Source organism: Camarhynchus parvulus, chromosome 7 (assembly GCF_901933205.1).
Source record: "Camarhynchus parvulus chromosome 7, STF_HiC, whole genome shotgun sequence".
Classification (NCBI taxonomy): Eukaryota; Metazoa; Chordata; class Aves; order Passeriformes; family Thraupidae; genus Camarhynchus; species Camarhynchus parvulus.
In genome coordinates this window covers 32831048-32852634 of record NC_044577.1, presented here as the reverse complement: position 1 = coordinate 32852634, position 21587 = coordinate 32831048, and the positions used below count along the sequence as shown (strand labels likewise).

Below are 21587 nucleotides of genomic sequence, written 5' to 3'. Positions count from 1 at the left end.
TTGCAGAATTAAAAAGCTTATGAGCAATGAACTCTCTAAATTCACCCTTGTGGTCCTCTTATTTCACTTAGAGAATGAAATGACCATTATTTTATGATGAAAATAGTCTACAAATATCTTGTGGTATTAGGGAACTCTGACACTTTAGGGAAAACAAGTTATTTTAGGATTTTCTTTCCTGGTTTTCAGTTATGTGACTTAGTAGCATTTCATTGCTTCATTTTTAAGGAATATCTGGGGTTTTTTTTCATAATTTAACTTGATATAGTTATAAGTAAATAGGCAAAAACCTGTATGTGTATTTATAGCTTATGCTGGTCTTGAGGTTTTTATGATACACTGCATTCATGTTAGAAAGAGTTGGGTAATCTTATTTTACAGGTGATACTCATTTCTGCAGGAATTCCAGTAAACTTAGAGAAGCTTGTCCATATAGCTCTCCTATTTGCAATATGAACTCCTGTCCTTAGGACCATCTTTCAGAGCTAAGCCTTAATGATAATGGCAAAAAAAATAATGATAGAAATCCTGCAGTTGATAAATTTAATGTTATAATGAGTCAAGCATCTTTTATGTGTGAGGATGAATATTCATGAATACAGAGGGAATTTTATGCAGTTTTCTAAATGCAGTGATTTTCTCTACCCACTCCTCAGGATGGGCTCACACTGTTTTCACTGAGGGCTTTGGGATGGAACACCATGGAATAAAATAGATTCAGAATCTTAAAACTTCCTTTTCCTTCAGTTTCAAGTTACAGTCCAAATCACTTGTTTGCTTCAGTATCAATAGTTCAAGTAGTTGATGTCAAAGTGACTTTTCCCTAATGTGGGTAGCCTTAAACTTGAGAGAACAGATTTGAAGCATTGACTTGTTCTTCTGCATGGAATAGAAGTGTCAGCAGATCCCTCAGAGCTGAACTCCTGCAGGTTCAGTTTAAGTCTTTCCAACGCAGTGTTTCTGTAAAAAATGACACAAATCTGTGGCTGTGCAGCTGCTGTGAAAGGCCATTTCCACAAACCTGACTGCAACATCTGTTCCTTTTAGTGTCCAGAGTTCAAAAGGCCCAGGGGCATTGCTGTGGACTGGGTGGCTGGGAATATTTACTGGACTGATCATTCCCGAATGCATTGGTTCAGCTACTACACAACTCACTGGACCAGCCTCAGGTACTCCATCAATGTGGGACAGCTGAAGGGACCCAACTGCACCAGGCTCCTCACCAGCATTGCAGGAGAGCCATATGCAATTGCTGTCAATCCTAAAAAGGGGTATGTATCCTTCAACACCACTCTGATTTGGTAATTCCAATAAAATTGCAAAACGCAGCAAGGGAAAGAAAATTATGTCTGCAATTGTCTAAACTTTTCCAAGTTGTTTACTTAATTTCCTGCTCAACTTACCTAAGTGTAAAGCTAGACCTCCATTCTGCCAGGAATGTTGAAAGGCTCACAAAAATTGAGTATCAGTGAAGTGTTTGGAGGCTCTGTGCAGGCATTCAGCTTAATTTTTGTGTCTAATATTTCAGGATGATGTACTGGACAGTTATTGGGGATCGGTCTCACATAGAGGAATCATCTATGGATGGCACTCTGAGAAGGATACTGGTTCAAAAGAACCTGCAAAGACCTACAGGTAAACACCTTATTTTCCCCAAATACCTGGTACTCAATAGCTCAGGAAGATTTCAGTTTCTCAGTTAAAACAAAACAAACAAACAAACAAAAAACCCAACCTGACAAAACACCCAAGAAACAGGCATTTTCCTGTATTTACTGCCTGAAAATACTTTACTAACATCCTTCTGTGTTTTCTTCCTTTACTTCATGGTAGAAAATAGATGTTCATGGAGTTTAAAATTTTTTTGTCAGACATTTAACCATATAAAGGGAATGCAAAGAAAGAGTTCAAACTTTTAATATTTCCTCCCAAATGGGACTTTACTAATATTGTTTCCTAATATTGTTTACACTGTTCTTAAATTTATTTTCACATATGGCTTTCATATTTCAAATAAAAGGGAGTGAGAGTTTGAGCATTTGGGCTTGACTTCATAGAAGTGACTGTCACAGGAGTCTTATATGTATAAAACAAACAGAAATACTTTTATATCTGATGCCATGAAAGTACATTGAGAATGCTAGTTATGTATTAATTTGTATTTAAATATTCTCATTAAAATGCAAAGAATAATTTAAAGCTGGAAAGTGGGGACTGCTTCTACAGCATGCCCCTTACAGGTCCCATGCATCGCACAGAAATGACACGTTGTGATTGCCTTCTACCAGAAATTATTCTCTTCAGCCATATCCCTGAATGCCAGCGTTTCTTTAAAAGAGGGGTTTTTTAATGGAGTTTTAAATGTAAACCTATTTTACTGGTCTGTGAGTCAGATTTTTCCACTTCCTCTCATCTATCTGCAGCTGATTAATTTATGACCTTAAGAGGAGTATTTTCGCTGTTATGTATAATTTCTTTTGATGTATTTTTTCTGACTTACCTACTTACATAAACAGGAAGAAAAATACCTTTTGCCATTCTTATTAAAGATGCACTGCAACTTCAAAAGCTCAGAATGAAATTATTTTATGGTTTCAATATTTTCTTCAGGCTGAAGTGTTTGACATGACCTAAAATGGCATATTAACCATTTAATCTTCCTCTGTGAAGCATAGACTACTTGATTTAACTATTTAATTATTGCCTAGAGGCTAGGTTGTCATTGATCTTTTATTCTCTTTTTTTTCTTTTCATATACTGATGAAAATATATATAAATAGCTATATGTCTTCCAATATTGCTGTTTAAGTCTTGCAGCAGTAATGTAGTTAAAATAATCTGATTTTTAATTCTGCAAGACTGAATGGGAAGTCTTGGTGATAAAAATGAGAACAGAATTAAATAGGTGTGGAAACAGGGTGCAAGGACTCCCTGAATTCTGAATGCCTTGTTTTTAACACCGGATCACACTGGTGCAATTGGCATATTAGATTTTGGTTGGGAGAACAGGTTAGGGGATTTGACTCTATACTTAATTCCCTCCTGGTATTTCTAGCACTACCTGCTGAGGAGAATGGGTTAGAAAAGGTGCTGACCTTGGGCAGAGTAAGGTAAAGAAAGTAAAAAACCATGGTTGCCCCAAGGGGAAGGTTCAAGTGGGAGCTGTAATATTTTATTCTCTTTGTTTTCCAGTCAAATCTTTTCACTGCAGCAATATTTTGTGTACATGAGAATATGAATGACAGTAAAATGTATGTAGAGTTATAGAAAAATACTAATTTTTTCTTCAGGTTTTATGTTCCTATTTGAACTTTATCTCCCTTGTAGGTCTCGTAGTTGATCCGTTCAGCCAGCGCTTGTTCTGGGCTGATTTTGAGTTGTCTGTTATTGGCAGTGTTCTTTTTGATGGGTCCGACTCAGTTGTGTCTGTGAGCACAAAGCAAGGTATGGAGAGCCTTGGTATAACATGGTTCTCATTTTATTTTATTTTATTTCACTATTCAGAGGAACTATGCAAGCAAAAAGCAGTGATTGTTGAGTAATCTTTTGTGCTTTTGTTAGACAATGCTTCAAACATTATCCAAGCAAGTGTTTTAGATAAGATAAAGATAATTTCAGCTTTAAGATAATCTGATAAAATTACCTTAGGGGAACAAAGATTCAATGATATGTCAGATCTCCAAGTATAGGTATTACTGAGTAACGTTGTGATTAATATTTAGTCTTGATCTCACTTGGACTTTTATTAGAGCTGCCTGCATTGAACTGGAGTTTTAGGGGTTGCAGAACAGTTGGTCTGAATCAGTTCTGGGAGAATAATGGGCTTGGCTTTCAGGTCAGTGAGTAATCAGAGAATTCTGCTAACAGAATGTGAATGAAGAACGCTCCTTGTGATAAAAAAAAAAAAGATTCTGGTGAAGCAAACTGTTTTCAATTGCACAATGGCTTTTTAACAATTTGTTAAGTAAGAAATTTATGAAATTTGAGTAGAAAATAAAAGGAGCACATTAAAAAAAGATTTGAAAGCAGCCTTTTTGGGAGGATTGCTTAATGGGCAGCTGGTTCTGGAGAATTGTCAGGGTGTTATTATACCTGGTGCTATTGAGTGTTTGAACCCAGAATTCACCAGGATATTCTGGAATATACTAGGAGGAAACTCCCATAATCCTAATTGGGCAGAACAGGATTGAAAACATCTTATTTTGGTTTAAAAGTATTTTATTCCACAATTTGTATCAATATTCATAAATATAATTGTCTGAAAGATCACTTTGAGTGTGGGGATCTGACTACAACCTCCTCCAGCACTGGACAACAGGAAAATTGGAGGAGTTTAGAAATTGCTTTGCAATGAGACTAAAACCTTCAACCCATTGAATTAAACAGGCTAAAAGAATTAATTAGAATTCATTAATATTTTTATGAAAATGAAATACTGAGTACCAAGCACTGATAGCGTGAGAGAACAATAGGAAAAAATAAAGGCTTGCTGATGAAATTAGTTAAATACAAGGGAAATACAAAAACATTTTTAGAGTAAATGGAGAAAATAGCAGGCACAAGGTATCACAAGGAATATATTCTGATTCTTTATGGCTTCGGGAAGAGATGCATCTCAGGCAAAGAAGTTTTAGTTAGAAGCCATTTCCCTATTGAGGGCAAATGTGAAATTCTACAGCCAGTTGTACATAGAAAATCCAACTGGTGGCCTAAGAGGCCCTCAGAGCTCTTAAAAATGAGGAGTTGGTAGAGCTGATTTCTTTTGCATTAATTTACTATAATTATGAATTAAAACAAGTGTAGTACAAAAAACTAGCATTTCAAATATGTTAGGAAGGAGCTGAAGAAATGTTTTGTCAGAATAATTCCTTTGATGTGAAGCAAAATGACCTCTTTCTTCCTTGTCACATACATCTAGTTAAAGTGTTGTACCTAAGGTGCGACAACTAGAACAAGTCTGCTCTAATTAGTGAGTTGTTACTCCAGAGTTTCTTTTTTTTCAATTATCAGCCAGTTTCTGAAACTCAATTGTGTGGAAAACTGATAAAAATCATGAAATTTAAGTTGTCTGCAAAATGGGAAGGGTTCCTTTGAGGAAGATTGCTTTTTTAAAAGTAATTTTTGTGAGGACCAAGCAAGCTGTCTGAAAAAAAATGTCCTTAGGTGTTAATCACAGTAATGAATTGAAGTTTTTATTTTAAAAAGTTATTTATTACTTGAATATGAATATGTATTTGTGTTTACTATCCATTTTTATTCAAGGTTTACTGCATCCACATAGAATTGACATTTTTGAGGATTACATATATGGAGCAGGCCCTAAAAATGGTGCATTTAGAGTGCACAAATTTGGCAAGAGCCTTGTAGAATATCTAAGTGTGGATGTTGATAAAGCAAAAAGTGCCTTGGTTTTTCACCGCTACAAACAAACGGACTGTGAGTAAGCATAATTACTGTAAATACTTTAAATTCAGCCTCAGGGGGGAAAAGTAACCAAGTTGTGTAAACATAAACCAGAGCATGATTGTACAAACTGAAAACAGATTTAGTCATATTTTTTTATATCATTTTGCACCCATTTGAAAGGACACTGGACAAGTTTGTACACAAATGCCTTTTGTACCTGCACTGTAACTGAGATATAAAAAAAATTAGAAGAGAGATGAATAGCAATCCCTCTAGCCAGAAGCAGATGAAATTTTTTACTCCATGTTACCAATAGATTTTTTGGTAATGGAATAAATTCTATCCTTCTGTGGGTCTTCCATTGGTGTTTGGGGAATGTGTTCACAGACTTGAGGCTGTTGATGTCCTGCTAAGTGGAAGTGTATCAGAATTTTTGTATCTGATTATTTATCTTTTCTTAGCTTTAGAACATAGTTCTAAATTTTTTAAAATTAAAAAAAAAAAAATCAATATCTCTAATATTTTGTCTTTTTAAACAGTGCCTAACCCCTGCCTGGGCCTGACGTGTGAATTCATTTGTTTGCTCAACCCTTCTGGTGCAACATGTGCTTGTCCAGAAGGAAAGGCATTGATGAATGGAACATGCATTGATCAGAGCCTCCTAGGTAGGTACTGAAAACTGCAGGAAAACCAGAAAATAAACAGCTGGTCAGTTTTGGTCATTGCAAAAGGCCAGGCTGGCTGTGAGTGCAGAGTTTCGTGATGTTCAGTACACACATTAATTAGCTGAAACTGAAAGGTGAAGAAGCAAAATGCCTGATTCAAAAAAATACCTCCCCTGCTAATATTCATCAAAATGAAGAATGAGCTTTCAGCTTAACTGATACAAGATGATTAAAAGTGAGTGGGTATAAATACTGACCAAAAGAAGTTTGAAAAACACTGAGGTGTTTTGGATCCCAAATTAAACGTGAGTCACTCAGGAGAAAAAAACACTGCAGCAGTGGTGAAAGGCAGTGAGAGCAACAGAGCAAATAATAATGACTTTGAAGTAACAAAGAAAGGAAAAAAACCTGCAGCATTTTTATCTAAAATTATATATTCTGGGAACCTCTCTAATGACTAATACTGAGACACAAGAAACCAGAATTCATGAGAAAAGAGCCTCTAAGTTCTTGCTGTGTTTTAGGGATGGGGAGGGAATCTTTTCCATAGAAGATTATTAAGAACTTTAAAATGTCTTCACTCTTAATTTAGGCCAAACCTTGCTTGGTCACGCTGCTGCAATTATTTCTTAGCCAGCTTGATTTTTTTAATGTCCTAGAAATCACAGAGTAGCATTTCTTGTATGCATTATGTGTATGAGAATGTTTTTCTGATGTTTAACTGCAGGCTCAGAAGTGTAAGTGATGGGTATTTTGGTGAGATTCTCTGTGCTTAGTGTGCTCAATTTAGCAATTAAGTTAATTTACCTGAAATGTCATAATTCTCTGGAGAAAATCTCATTGATCTATATTGCCTAGGCTTTAAGTATTGAATTAGCAGGACTGTGTTTTAGTGGTTCATGATGTGGTATTAATAAAACTCTCCAATTCTGAACACCCTCCCTGCCCCTGCAAGTGTCAGCTCTTTGTCCATCTCAGGTGGACACATGTCAAGAATTTCTGCTGTTACAGCACCACCTAAAAATTATTTCAAACTACCCATGTTTACTACTTAGATGTTTAAGAATGGACAAATAGAAGAAATGTGGTTTTCCCTGCTGACTTGTACCAGTTTGTACTCATAATTTCAGTAATGCTCTATTTCTACTAGTGGGCAAAGGATTATGCTGTGGTAATGTTTTCAGGAATGGGTGTTTTTATTAAAGAGAGATCTGAAGAGGTTTTTAAATGACTTGTTATAAATTTTTATGGGTAGACAGAAAATGCCTAGAGAAGCATTTTTAATATATTGATAATTTTCAGTACCTTCCCATGGCTGCAATATCTGTTATGACTTTTTAAAGGGCTGCTGAATAAGTGCTTTCTTAGTTTTTTGTTTACAATCATATTTCAAGTAATGCCTATTGTAGGTTTTTTCTTACTTTTTTTCATCTGTGTTATTTTTGTAATAGTAGACTGCAAGATTTGTAGTATCACAGATTACAAATTATGAATTGAAACTTCTGTAGTACTCTCTAATAATTTTTGCACTATTTTTATTTTTTTTTAAGTGTTAGGTTTTAAGTGTTTGTCTCTTGCTGAGACTCCACTTCAGCTGGCAAGGACCAACAGAGATTTCTGGAAAGATCAGAGCTGACCCCAAGATCAGCATCTTGAACTGATACAGGTTTATAATTAAAGGCTGACTGACAGTCACTTGCCACTAATAGCCTGCAAAGAAATGAAAAATCAATTTATAAATTATTTCCTTTAGGAGGTTATACAGGATGGAATAAAAACTAGGTGCTGCAGTTTTCTTTTCTGATGAAGATCTAGAAAATGTATGTGAAATATTCCAGACATTCACCTTGTTTTAAGCTATTCAGAACATTTTTGGCACAGTTAAGGATGGCAATAACCCAAAACAGAACATCCTGCCTTACTTGACTGTTTATTGTTGAAGGGTGACCTAACAATCCAAAGGGAGTTTATACAGACATATTTTTTTCTGTTTATCTGCAATAAAATCCTAATTCAAAGTCAGTCAAAATATTTTTGTTGATTTTGGTCGTCTTCTGGTTTTTGAGGCATTCTGGTTTTATTGTGATTGCACACAGCTATTTTAGGTCATGTAAGAAATCTTTTACTCTTAGAAATTAGTAGCAATTGTGGATATCAAGAACTTGTAGGGTTGAACTGTACTTTTTGATTAATATATAATTCAAGTTACAGTAGAAAGTAGTAGGATCTTGAATATTCATAATATTTTTAATGATTTTCAGTGTCTTTTAAGTATTTTTAAATGCAGTAAGGAAACTACTGATAGTTTCTAGTTTCTCTGTCCATGACTTGGCAGAGCCAAAACAGGACAGCCATCTCCATTTCAATTCAATTTCTTCTTAAGTCTGTCTACCATAAAGGTTGGTGACTGCAAGATAATCTCAGTCTTGCTCTGTTCCTTGTGTTACATCCCAAAATCTGGCTCAGATTCTTGTTCATAGGACTGTTCAGTTTCTTCCTTTTCTTTTTTTTTTTTTTTATCAGAAGAAAATTAGCTGAGTCTTAAAATTCTGCATACTGCTACTCCTGCCTTGGTCCATTGGTTTTTTTTTCTTCATGAGCCCTACATGAGGAATGTTAAATACTGACTTTCTGTAGGACTGAATCCAGATTGCTTCAGACAGCTGTTTCCCCTGCACCTCAAGCAACTGAGGAGAAACAGCTTCTGGGTTTGATTTGGAGTTTTCAAGCTGGAGTCATTACAACATATGGGTTTGTTGCATCACTGAGAATGTTTTTTTCATAACAGAGTGAGTACAAGTTCCAGTGTTTTCTGAGATAAGCTCCCATCTCATTTCTCCCTGGAAAAAAAAAAAAAACAGACCAGAATTTTTTTGGGGTTTATGTATGGACTGAAACAGGCTGGACTTTTTCAGTTTAGAAGCCACCCTTTAGTTTTCCTAAAGGAAAGAGCAGAGTATCACCTCATTTTCCTAAAAGAGACCCCTGGATTTGCATCCATTTGGTTTCTTGTATCTAATTGTCTGTAGCACAATGAAGCTGAAAATGTACCCAGAGGATGAGAATGGAGAGAATTGCACTGGAGGAAGACATTGAGTCCCACAGCTGAAGGAGCAGGATAATGAACACTTCCAAGAGTTCCCTGTTCTGGAGCCTCACACTTATCACTTTCGTCTTAATAGGGGAACATTTCTGCTCTTTTGGTTGAATGGAAAGCCTGAGGAAAGAATTCCAAAGACTCAGAGCTGGTGTTGCTTCTGAACAGGGATGAAACATTTAATTTATCACGTTGCTTCCCTCAGCACATCTCTGTGGGGACTTGCCCACTGCATACAGAGATTGCAGGCAGAGAAGTGGCTTTGCCTGGGGTTGGGGAGGTTCATCCCTGTGTGCCTTCTTTTTCAACCCCAAAGTCTGCCTCAGGGAGGAGGAGCTACTGCAGTTTGGTCCATGGTTATCTTCTTGGGTGTTCTACTGCTTTTCCAGACTTCTTAGATGTTAGAAAACCAAGGGTCACAAAGAAATCTGCTTCTGGTTTGGAAACAAAAAAAAATCTGTTTACAGCATTTCTTCTGTATTTACAAAGGGGTCATTGTTGGGAGGGTTGTTTCCCAGTGCAGAAGAGAATGGGTGCCAGTTAGATTTTCACACTGTGCATTATTTTCATAGCCATCCTCTCCCTTTTAAAATGGTAAAGAAAACAGATGTTTTAAGAGGAAAAAAAATGTGAAGGGAAAACAAAAAGGAGCATCTGTGTTACAGCCTTCAGACAAAATCTGGGGAGAACAACTTGTTCTGATACTTTTCAGCATATGGCAAATTGGCAGGTGTAGTACAACTCTCATCTGAAGGAAGATTTATAGAACTTTACCTCAACATTAGAACTCTGCTCTCTGTCTTTATTAGGTGCATTCAGCTCAGTAAAGGATGAGCTATACCTTTGTCCGAGGGAGAGCCAAGATCTTTCTCCCCCATGGGATGAGTATTTCCCAGTGTGGGGGGAAGTGTTTTTTATCCCAGAGAATGTAGATCCTAAACCCTGTGCTCTGTAACATCATCTCCCTATTTAAGTTGTCTAGTCCAGAAATTGGGGGATACTTCAAAAAGGAGAAAATAGCAAAAAGATGCATTTCTCTCAAGAAAGAATAGGGTTGTTATAGAAATGCCAGTAAAAGGTGTGTCTTGTGTAAGTGGGGGGAGAGGAGTGGAATATCAAAAAATTGAACAAGGGAAAGAAAAAAATACCAGCAAAGCTTTGATTTGCTGTTTTATCAGTGTTTCCTCTTTGTAAGTTTTTCCTTTTGCTTCCAGTAAAAGGGAAGAGTCAACGATGAAGCTGATAAGATAAAGTCTGTTAATGTTTGTGTCAAACAGTTTTAGTGGGAAGAAAATCATAAGAGAAATGTCAAATCAAAATTCTTTGATTATGCATTAAAGATGTGAAGATTGAAACAGGCAAAACAGGGCAGCAGAAGACTAAATATCCACATTAGAGGAGAATATATAAAATTACATGATCTGTAATCCTTTCTTTCTTTCTTTCATGTTAGAGAGATTCAGTAGCTGGACTAGAGGTAGTATAAGAAGTGAAATGATGTACCTCTGTCATTTCAGAAGTGAAAGGAGTAGCTGAGAGGTCTTTTAAGTCTGGGTTTAGCAAGCTCAGAGCAACATTGAAGACTGGAGTTAGAAACTTTTCTGATCTTGTCTTTTTAAAAAGTTTGTTCCAAGGGTGGGTACTTGCTAGAACTGTTCCCACTTCTTCCTTCTGAGGTATTTATTCAGTAATTCCAATTAACTGTATTCAGCTTTTTCTAGTAATTCTTTGTAATTTTCTCCTGTATTCCTTTTCTTCCTGTCTTCTCCTGTGGAACCATTCTTCTCATGTTTCCCACACAAAGGCAGGCATGTCATCCCCTTTTTGTACTCAGCTGATGTGAATCAGTGTAATTTGTTTCTTGTATTTACCTCCAGACAACAAAGCAGCAGCATTAAACCCCATACATTGTTCAAGTCTAATACACTATTTTAAAACTGCCTTTTCCATTGCATCTTTCAATCCTCTTTCTCAGCTTATTGAAAGTCCAAAATTGCTCTATTACCATTTCTCTGTTCCATATTAGAGTTGTACTGAGACTCTTGAATTTAAAATGTTTCATAGAGAACAAAATCAGTAGTCATTTCCATTTTTTCTCCAAATTTTATATCTTAATTCTGTGGAATTGCTCTAAAAGAGAAATCGAACATGTTTTTAATGCACTATCAGAAAGGTTCATAAAAATGAGCAGTTGTCTGTACATCACTGTTATTTATTCTGTTTTTGCCAAGTTCTGCTCCATAAACTCATGACTAATGATAAGTAAAACAGATAAAATAAGCAAAACAAAAATAGACCTTCTCTCCAATAAGATATGCTACATTATCCATTCAAACAACTTCTGTAATGAGTAACTGAAGAACGGTTCATGGAACATCAAAGGATTTAATGAACCACCCAAATTAATAAAACACTGAAGCATCCTCAAACTCCCAAATACAAAGTAGCTTTCTTACAGCAATTGTATAAGTACAGAGGGCATACCAAAAAATCAAGTGAAAACAGGATTTAATATTTTTATTGTACCACTCATGAAATAATGAGGCACCAGTCAGTCCATCAGGGGAAATTTAAGATTTGCTGCCTAGTTGCAGCTTAATTTTAGAAAGGTACAATTATCTGAAAGATGACAGTTTCCAGAAGTTTTGTTTAAATAGGTTCCATCCCAGGTTTTGTGTCAACATTGCTAAACTCTGCGCTTGCTGCACAATATGTTTCTTTGAAACTCAAAGGAGGTGCTGTGCCTGTGCCGTGCCAGTCAGTGTTGGACCTCAACCAGAAGGGGACAAACAGGAATCTGGACTTTTTTCATTACTTGTTTGACTAAAGCAGATGAATTCAGCAACACTCCTGCAGTGGATGTATTATTGAAAAGTTCTTGGTATTTGTGGCATCTCTCTTGTTTAAAGCCATGTTGGCTAAATTCCTGGATTAGTTAAGAAGCAGTCTGGCTTCACAAGATTGTTTTGCTGTGTGACAAATGAAGTCTAATTGGTAAAAGCATGATTTGGGCTGGAAAGGTGCTTTTCTGCTTCTTTAGGTTACAGTTGTTTGTATGTTTGAGTGTTGTATGTATGCTCATCTATAATTAATTTGCTGCTGTTATCATTGAGTGATTTTGTACCTTGTTCATTGAAATTAATAGAGGTTTACTGTTCAAAGTGTTTCTAAGAGAGGCAGAACTCTAATTATAAAAGATCTTTACATGAAGAGTGAATCTGGCCTGATCAGAGTTTGTGTCCCTCCCCTTTTACCTCATCACATAAGAAATGTGATTGCAGAGCTGCAGGCAGCTTCCCTTCTCAGGGATTTTACAGTCTGAGCAGAAAAAAATAAATTAACAGAAAGTATGAATTAGGAGCAACAAGTTTGTGTGCAAATGCCAATTTTGGAAGAGGATTTAAAGGCTAAATAATTTCCTTTTAAATATTTTGGTCAGGGCTTAGTTAAGAAGGCTGTTGGTTAGCAGAGAGTGTGGAAGAGAAATCCAAAAAAGGCTAATAAAAAGGACTGAGGTTACCAGAAAATGACCGAGAAGTTTTCCGAGGTCTCCCAGATGAAACCAACATTGAATTTTGCAATTCTCAGACTTGGAATTGTAGTTTCAAACAAGAATTCATACCATCATTACTCACTTAGATCCTAGGGAGGCCAACCTCCCTGTGCCATGAGAGAACTCCAGGGTTTATGGTCTCCAAATTTTGGGGGTTTTTCTGTCACTGTGCAAACAGAAGGAATAGATCACTTTCTCAATTCTGAAAAGTGATATTTTGCCCCTCACTAACAGAGATCCATGGCTGTGTTTGAGGCAAGGCTCTGTTTTGCCATTCCATGGAGCTGGGGATGTTGAAGCTCTGTGTGTGTGTTCTTGCTGCAGATGACAGCTGTAAATTAACCTGTGAGAACGGAGGGAAGTGCATCATAAATGAGAAGGGGGACGCCCGGTGCCACTGCTGGCCAAGCTACTCTGGTGAAAGGTGTGAAACCAACCACTGCTACAACTACTGCCAGAATGGAGGAACCTGTGGGGCCTCTCTCCTTGGTGAGGATTTCTGAACAGCTCTGTCTTGACCTGCATGAAATACTTGAATTTGTTCCTTTTAATTTTTTTTCCTTTTTCTCTTTATTTGCTTTGTCTGTGCTTAAACAATATGCAAAAAAAAAAAAAATTGCAGCATATTCCACACATATTCTTTGTAATCAATAGGGATTTACATTTACTTATCTGGGTGTTTCAGCATAATTAAACTGTAGACAAGGAAAGGCAGAATAAAAGTAAATATTCAATGTAATGACACGTGTTGTGGTGTAGCAAAATGTCCAGTCAAACTACATCTACAACAAGTCCGGATTTTTTCTTTAAATTTATGTCAGTTCACCCCCTAAATTTATATGTACATACACAAACATATTTGCTTAAATACCTGACCTCAGTGTTTTACCTTTGTCTTACTGGGTTCACTAAATAGGAATTTTACTCACCTTTCTCAGGAAGACTTTTTTGATGAAAACTCAGATCCTTCATTTTTCCTGAAGGAATTTGAAATTACATCTTCTGAGTTCAGGGGGTTTATCCTGTTAAAAAGCAGGAATTTGATAATTGGTCTTTGTCCCTAACACATAGGCTTTTGTATTTTTTATAGTGTTTGGGCTAGAGAGGAAAAGTGTCAAAATAAGTCCTCTAAAATGTAGCAATTCTGTGAGAAAGGAGAAGTAGAACTCTATTTTCTGCTTCAGGGAATATTTAAATATTTGATTCAAAATACAAGAGCTGGAGAAGAGTTTGCTGCCTCCTTCTCAGAAGCTTTCATCTGCTTAAGATGCTGTGAACCATTTTTTCCTGTGTGATGAAGTGGCCACCACCCTCTGAACAAAAGCCCAGGCACCTGACCTGGAGAAGTTTGTGACTGCTCATCAGAGATTCCTCCCTGTAATGCAGAATTCTGTATCTGAGTCTCTGTGGCAGAGAGGGCTTAGATTGTAAAGATTTCCATTGCATTCCTTACTAATTAACCTATGTAAGCCTATGTAATTTGCTAATTGAGCCCCACTTGCTGGCTTCTCTGGAGCCTCCTCCCATTGACTGAGGCGTGGTAGCAAAATTCCAAGTGAATGCAAGTCTAGTCATTTATTCTTTCAGTTCTGACTCGTTGAGGGTTAATAATGTTGTTCATAATAATGACTAAATATCAGAAAATGAGAACTACTTGTACTGGAAGTTGATGAATTGGACTTTAAACTGCTCCTAACAGCTGATGGAACTACTGGCACAAGTGATAAGCAGCGATTTTTATCAATGTGGTGGGATCAATAAATGCTAAGTGAGGACGTGCAAGTGAGTGGAAGTGATGGTTCAAATGGTGTGCAGAGCTTCCTCATCATCTGAAGAGAGGATGTTTATTCCCACATTTTTACATGTCTGGCATCTAATTGATTCTTTTGTGGGGTTAAAAGGCTTAATAAAATTAATAACTTGGCTCCTGGAACTCAGCTCTGTTGTGAGTCCTGCAGAGACCCCAGGGTTTTATTTAATCCTTTTTTTTTGGCAGTAGCCACAGGGCTCACTCACCTCCAGCAGTTTGTTTTCCCTCTCCCAGGCAGCTCACACTTGCTGTGCTCACACAGCTATGCTATTGCATGGATATTTTTAATTTTCATTTGCTAAATCCAGCCTCTGAAGTCTCTCAGCCTTGCTAAAACAATTAGTGCAGTAGGTTTTGCCACCAGTGGGTTGAGGCAAGATATGAGCAGGGTCTACAATACACTTTGTTGAATTCTTAACATGGGCCTGGAGATGAGGGAATCAGCCTGGGCAGGGCAGAAATCAGCCTGGGGAGGGCAGGAATCAGCCTGGGGAGGGCAGGAATCAGGCTGATCATCAGGAATCAGCCTGATGCTTGGTCCCAAATGGAATGATGTGTCTGCACTAAAGTGCATCAGGAGAGCCAGCATGGGTATCACCACCATCCACATTTCATTGTTCAGCTGCCTGATTTGGGGGGATCTGAACCTTTAACAGCAGCTGAAGTTTATTGCAGCACACATGACCAAAGTGTGCCTTTAAGAGCTGAGCCCAGCACAGAGCTGGTTCTGATGGCTGTACCTGTGCACACCCACTGATAGGAGTATTCTTCTGCTGTGCTGGCTCCCTCTAGTTTCATCAAATTTTTAACAGCCATATTTCAAGTTAACCAGATGTCCTATCTGCCATTTCCAATTCATGAGGGTGGCTGTGCCTTGGAGCCCACACCATAACTTTCATGTGCTGGAAGTGTGGAAAAAAGACCTTGTATCTTTCTAAATCACAGTGACTCCATCCAATATTCCAGATAAAATGTTCAGGTTGATGTGCATCTCATCTTCCTTGCATGCATAGCCCCTGGACCTGGTAAATATTCTATTAGGAGGAAATCTCTATTTCTTATCAGGCTGTATTTCTTATCTCTATCAGTCCATAAATCGTGTGGTACTGAAACAAACTAGCATGCCAGTGAGATGCCCCTTATCACAGTTTAATCTAGCCCATGATGTACTAAGGCTGCTACATGTTTTACAGAGAGAAGTTACACTGGACCCCCCCCCCCCAAGAGCATTGAAAAATGTAATTAAACCAAGAAAGCTTAATTCCTCACGTGGTTTTGCAGCAACCATTTCGTCTTTCCAGTCGGATACACAGCCCTTGAACTGGGCAGGGCACTTTTAGCCCCAGAGCATGGACAAGCCCTCTGCAGTGGGATTGAGGGTGTGAAATCCAGACCAGCCTTCTCCTTGTCTCAGCCCTCCAGGCAGAGCTGAGCTGCTGAGCCAAGCTCAAGTGAGAGTTGTTAGTCTGTCGTTACTTTAGTCTTGCGCTTTTCTACACATAGAAATGAAAACTTCCTTTATTACCAGGAATTGCTGTATCTCATTAATGGTTTTAGAACTTCAGCATTATATTTTGTCTAGATTTGTAGTTTGTCCTACCAGGTTGGTCTGTCTGACAGCAATAGAATCACAGCATCTTTAAGACTGGAAAAGACCTCTGAGGTTGAGCCCAGCCCTTAACCCAGCTCTGCCAGGTCCCCCGTTAAACCAGGTGACACAGCCTTTAAATCCCTGTGTTCCAACAGGTATATTGCAAACTGATTTTTGTAAACTCTTTCAATCTCTGTGAAGTATGAGATTACTATTTTGAAATTAAGTCAGCTCAGTATCACTTGACTTTGATCTGCTGTGCTGTTGCTGTCTGTGCTCACAAACACCTCCTCAACAAGCAGCAGTCATCCTTCTGATCCATTATACATCTGACTCATCAAACTGACCTGCTAAACTCATGCAATCAAGTTCTGCATGTTTTCCCAACCTTGCCTTTTCTTAAAGTGTATTTTTGTTCAAAATGATGACAATTTTTCCTCTGGAAGTTGCAGGAGCCATATGTGTACCAGTGCCAATCTAAACCCATCTGCAAAATACAAATAACCTGTGATCATTTCAAAGTACAAATGACCTGTGATCATTTCAGCTTGCTTGACCCTCTCTTTCTTGGAGGCTTGAATTGCCCTTGTCAGTTCTGACACGTCATTCTAACAGCTTTGGTGCAGTCAATCTCACAAGTGTCATTTTGTACACATGGCCTCTGGAGAGCTTAGGGGCTGCCAGCAATTTTAGCCTCGTGAGATGATGCTTCCAAAGGGTCCCCACAGCTGGAAGCTTCGCCAGGAGTCAGAGAATTTCCTTACTGATCATTTCTGGCTCAAAAAATGAGGAGATTTCCTGGGAATGAACCTTGCTTCATATTCTGATCTAAATAAGATGGTGCAGCACACAAAATACTCTTCTGGTGAATGTGTGTGTTCTAGTGAATGTGTAAATCCTCTTCTCTTCCCCCAACTAATATAGAATAGTAATGTGATAACTAATTAAGTAAATTGCAGAGTATTACTAATTTTTTTAAAACATGATTGTGCTAAATCTTTGCTGGATGTGTTAAGTTGTAGAACCTCATTATCTGCCCACAAATGTTAATTTGTTAAACAAATCCCACTGGCAATTCAGGGATTATTCACTGTTGGCTTACTTACTGCTAAGCCTTTTGGCAAATTCCTATGTGAATGTTATATAGCCAGAGATTGGAGCAGCTTTAATTAAAATTTATAAGTTTACGACAGTTGTATTGAACTACAATAATTGAACAAAGAAAATGTCATCAGTTAATTAAAAGTACACATCTGAGACATGTAATTAAAAGTTTAGGTGTAATAATGAACACTTTCCAGTAAGCCAAATTAATGGGAATTTGGGCAAAAAAAAGTCACTGTTGCCATAAAAGCACACTGTGTTTCTCCATGTAGTTTAAAGTAAAAATATTGCAGGAATTGTTTGCTGATTGTCTAAGGTATGTCTAATCATACAAAATTGTGATGTTTGTATCAAAACAAGTGAAAAAAAAAAGCTTTTCCTTTAAATGAAAATGCATTAAATAGTCTGAAAGAATCACTGTGTATGAAGCAGGTATTATTCTGTACTCTATTTTATGAGCAAAACAAGGTGATTTGGTGCCTCCTGGAAACACTGCCAGTGAAGAAACTGTTTTGCTGATGCCACATCAGTCCCGGGAGTTTCCCATGGTGCTGCCAGCAGGACAGGGACCGTGGGCAGTGTGAGGGTGGTGTTTCCCTGGAGCTGATCCCAGCAGAACCACCAGCACCAGCACCAGCACCAGCACTGGAAAGAGCAGTCCCTGAGACTCCTCAGAGATAGTTAGAAATTGTTATTTTCTCCTTTCCAATAACACAGAGAGACTCTGTAGCTGTTGGGATAGATCCCAATCAGCTCACCTACTAATTATCTTCAATGATGCAGCTTCTCTCCACTCCGATTGTTTCAGTAGAGCTAATTATGGTTCATCAGCCACACAGAAATGAATTATTGTGGTTCCCACAGACTGCTGATAACAACTCCAAAGGACGAGATACTGCTTGCAGAAAGCTCATGTAGAGCCACCTCCTTTTCTTAACTAGTGACAGCAAGTTAAATATTGAAATTAATTGTGCATATTCACACATAGGGACTTCAAAACACACATTTCTGGTAGTGAATGTACCAGTGACTGGAAGAAATAAATAATGTAGGTTTTGGTGAAGACATTTATCTGGATGGTCTCAGTTTTCAAAACTTGCAGAAAGCTTCCAAAAGTATGATACTGACCTAGGTTTTAATTATTTTTTAAATTTTTTCAAACTTTATATGGTTATTGAAAATGCAGAGTATTTCTCTGTTGCTTAGGCAATATCTTGAATGAAAATTGATCTCCTTAGAATTCTAATCCTTGGAAAATATATATAAATATAAGCATAAGATATATGAATGAATTCCCAAGTCACCCACATATTACAGAGAAAGTATCTTAACCAAGATATTTCTGAGCAATTTTTGAAGTTTATTTGGAAAGTTATTATATAGAAAAAGTTATTAAACTATTTAAGAACTAAAAAGTTATTAACTATTATATATAGTTATTATAAAGTTATTATATATTATAGTTATTATGGAGCAAATTAAATTGACAAACCAGGAGTAACTCTAGCCTCTCTATCCAAACCTAACAGAACACTGAAAATTTTAAATCCCTGGTTAATTTTTTTTTTTCTTTTTGAATGATTTATTTTTTTAAGAAGGGGCGAAACTACGCTTCATTTCTATGTCAAAAATTTCATCTATTTTTTCATATCCTACTGCTGAAATTAACTTATCTCTTAAGAGTCACCAGAATATATTCTCCTTTATTCTACTAAATTCTGTTCTGTATTTGATGCAGTTTAAGATTCTATAAACCCCTTTCAATATGAATATTTGGTTATGGTTACATGACTGTTTCCTTTGCAAACATAAATCTATGTTCTTCTTCCATAATACAAAACCTTGTGGCATTGTCTGGCCTTGTTTAATGCTGCAGTTTTGTTAAACTGTTCTTGGAACCAATTTTTTTTTTTTTGTATCAGAAATAATTTATGAGAATAAGGCAAATGAAAATGTCATTATTAGTATTATGTCTGGTGTCAACAGTCTGTGTATAAATAGGCAATAGACTGTTAACATTACTGAAAGTCATGTTAAATTGAGTGACAAAAATGGGGTTTAGGCTATACTGTATTAAATTTTCATTTAGCTGTCAGCAGTTTGGCATATTTATAAGTCTACTTTAGTAAAGAACAGAATAATCTTTTCTATAAACTAGAAAAATATCATTGTCTCATCCTTTTAATAGATAGAGGAGTATTTATAATGAAAACTGATTTCAGACCTCCAGATCTATGTTCTAATGTTCTACCACTATTTTATCTTTTTTTTTTTTACTGAAACACTGCTTCAGATGAAGGATGATGTGAAACCCCCTGTCTTGGGGGCAGAAGTTTAAATACATCTGTATACATGGGGAAAAACAAGTGGAATGTGTGCTAACATCTGAGTTCAACATCTTTGATTTAATGTTTAGATCACAGGGGACAGATATGAATAACCAGGCTGATGCATATTAAAGGAGTTGGAGCTATTTTTAGGTCAATGGTTTTGTTCCTGCTGTACTCATTAGAGAAAGAGACTAACTGATCTCATGGCCCTTAGGATGATTTGCAAAACACTTTAAATTAGCATAGCTTAAAATAGAAAATGCAGAAAAGAATTACATGAAGTGTGTCGTGTTAGAAGGGCAAGAAGTGAAGGAAAAAGATTGAATAAATCATTCTGCACGAGTCAGAGAGAGGAGACAGTATTTGGGTGCTTCACTTGCATTGAAAAATTCTCCAAAGAATTTGATATTAAATGATTGCACAGGATTAAAAGAAAGGCAGACCAGAAGAAAAATCAAATTGTGGGGTTTGTGGAATACTCAGTTTAATCTTAATTACTCAATAACACAGCAACCTAAGTGTAGAAGAAAGATGAGCAAGGTGAGGAGGGTTTCACATCTCAGAGTTTCAGATGCAGCTGTGGTGAGCATCAGGAGGCAAGTGGGAAAGTGAATGCACTGGGTTGTCAATGGTAAAATCTGAGAGGTTATTTTTCCTGTTTATGCCAGTAATTCCAGTCCAGTGATTCTGTATCACACATGCAGTACCTTATATAGTTAACTTAATAAACACCAAATCATGAAATGTTTGGGGTTGGAAGGAACCTTAATGCTCATCTTATTCCAACCCGTCCTGTCTGCCCTTTTATTTCAGAAGGGTCCTCAGGTCCTGCTTAATCTTCACCTCTTTCCTTCCTGGGAATCCAGGAAAAATAAAACTGTTAAACTTTGTTCTCCATAAATTTAGGAAAATCCTTAAAGCTGAATGAAAGCAAAGAGGAGGGTGGGAGAAAAACAATGTCTTGAAAGAGGTAATCAAGAATGAGAACAGTTTATTAGGGAGTGAGAAGGGAGATGGCTGGTTGGACACATTAAGTCATTTACCTGGAGATTATAAATGAGATAAAAAAGCAAAGTCAGGACATGGAAAAGCATTAATGGGATCTAGAAGTTTATTTTAAAGAAGATAAGCCTTAAGAAAATAAGACAGGAAAGTGGAAGGGTTTAATAAAACAGTGGAATTGTAACAAAGCTATAAATCCTTTAGACATGAGATTTAGATAAGGAAAAAAAAATGGGAAAACTACCATAGAGAAGAATCATAGGAGGAAAATGCGTTGGGTTTTAAAGACTATTTTAAAATCCTGTGAAAAGAAGCTGTAGACTAGGAGTTCATTGTGTGCAAATGTTCATCCCCAAGTGTTAACTGCTTTTCAGACATTGAATATTGATGTTACAGGCATCTTTGGTCTGATGCCAGACAGCAATTTTTATGTAACAGTCTCCATTATCTGGAGACTAACAACACAAAGCAGGCACAGATACTTGTGGTTTATTAAAAATCATTCTGTAAAGTGTAGCTATGAGTGCATTAGTAAATATTTGTTTTTCATGTGATTATATCTTAAGGTTTGTAGATTTAAGAATAATGTAGTGTACTCTGAAGAGACACCAATTGTGATCACACAGTTATCCTCTGCAACTGGAGGAACCCAGCATGGCAGGATGACGTGAAGATTTCAGTCATATCTTAAATTCCTGCTTAGGACTACCTTTGAAATGATTGTATGTTGTGGTGTTATGAGTGTCCCCAGGATGAGGTGAGAGATGAGAATCTGACTCCAAGTTCTCAGAAGGCTGATTTTTTATTTTATGATATTGTATTATATTAAAAGAAATTGTATACTAAAACTATACTAAAGAAAGAGAAACGATACATCAGAAGGCTAGACAAGAATGAATAATAAAAACCCCTGACTAACCAGAGTCCTGACACAGCTGGACTGGGCTTGGCCATTAATTAAAAACAATTCACATGAAACCAATCAAAGATGCACCTGTTGGTAAGCAACCTCCAAACCACATTCCAAGC

The 21587-nt window shown here is 37.0% G+C and overlaps 1 protein-coding gene across 5 annotated transcripts in view; it reads left to right on the top strand.

The window, feature by feature from the left end:
* Nucleotides 1-21587, top strand: part of LRP1B (LDL receptor related protein 1B) — a 634192-nt gene that overhangs the window by 585490 nt on the left and 27115 nt on the right. For 4 of the 5 annotated variants that reach the window (XM_030951950.1, XM_030951947.1, XM_030951952.1 and 1 more), the window contains exons 78-83: nucleotides 1048-1271; nucleotides 1529-1635; nucleotides 3328-3444; nucleotides 5263-5436; nucleotides 5946-6071; nucleotides 13046-13210. In XM_030951950.1, coding sequence (XP_030807810.1) covers nucleotides 1048-1271; nucleotides 1529-1635; nucleotides 3328-3444; nucleotides 5263-5436; nucleotides 5946-6071; nucleotides 13046-13210 — 913 coding nt within the window. The remainder of the gene's footprint in view (nucleotides 1-1047; nucleotides 1272-1528; nucleotides 1636-3327; nucleotides 3445-5262; nucleotides 5437-5945; nucleotides 6072-13045; nucleotides 13211-21587) is intronic. The other variant, XM_030951951.1, reaches the window with a different exon arrangement.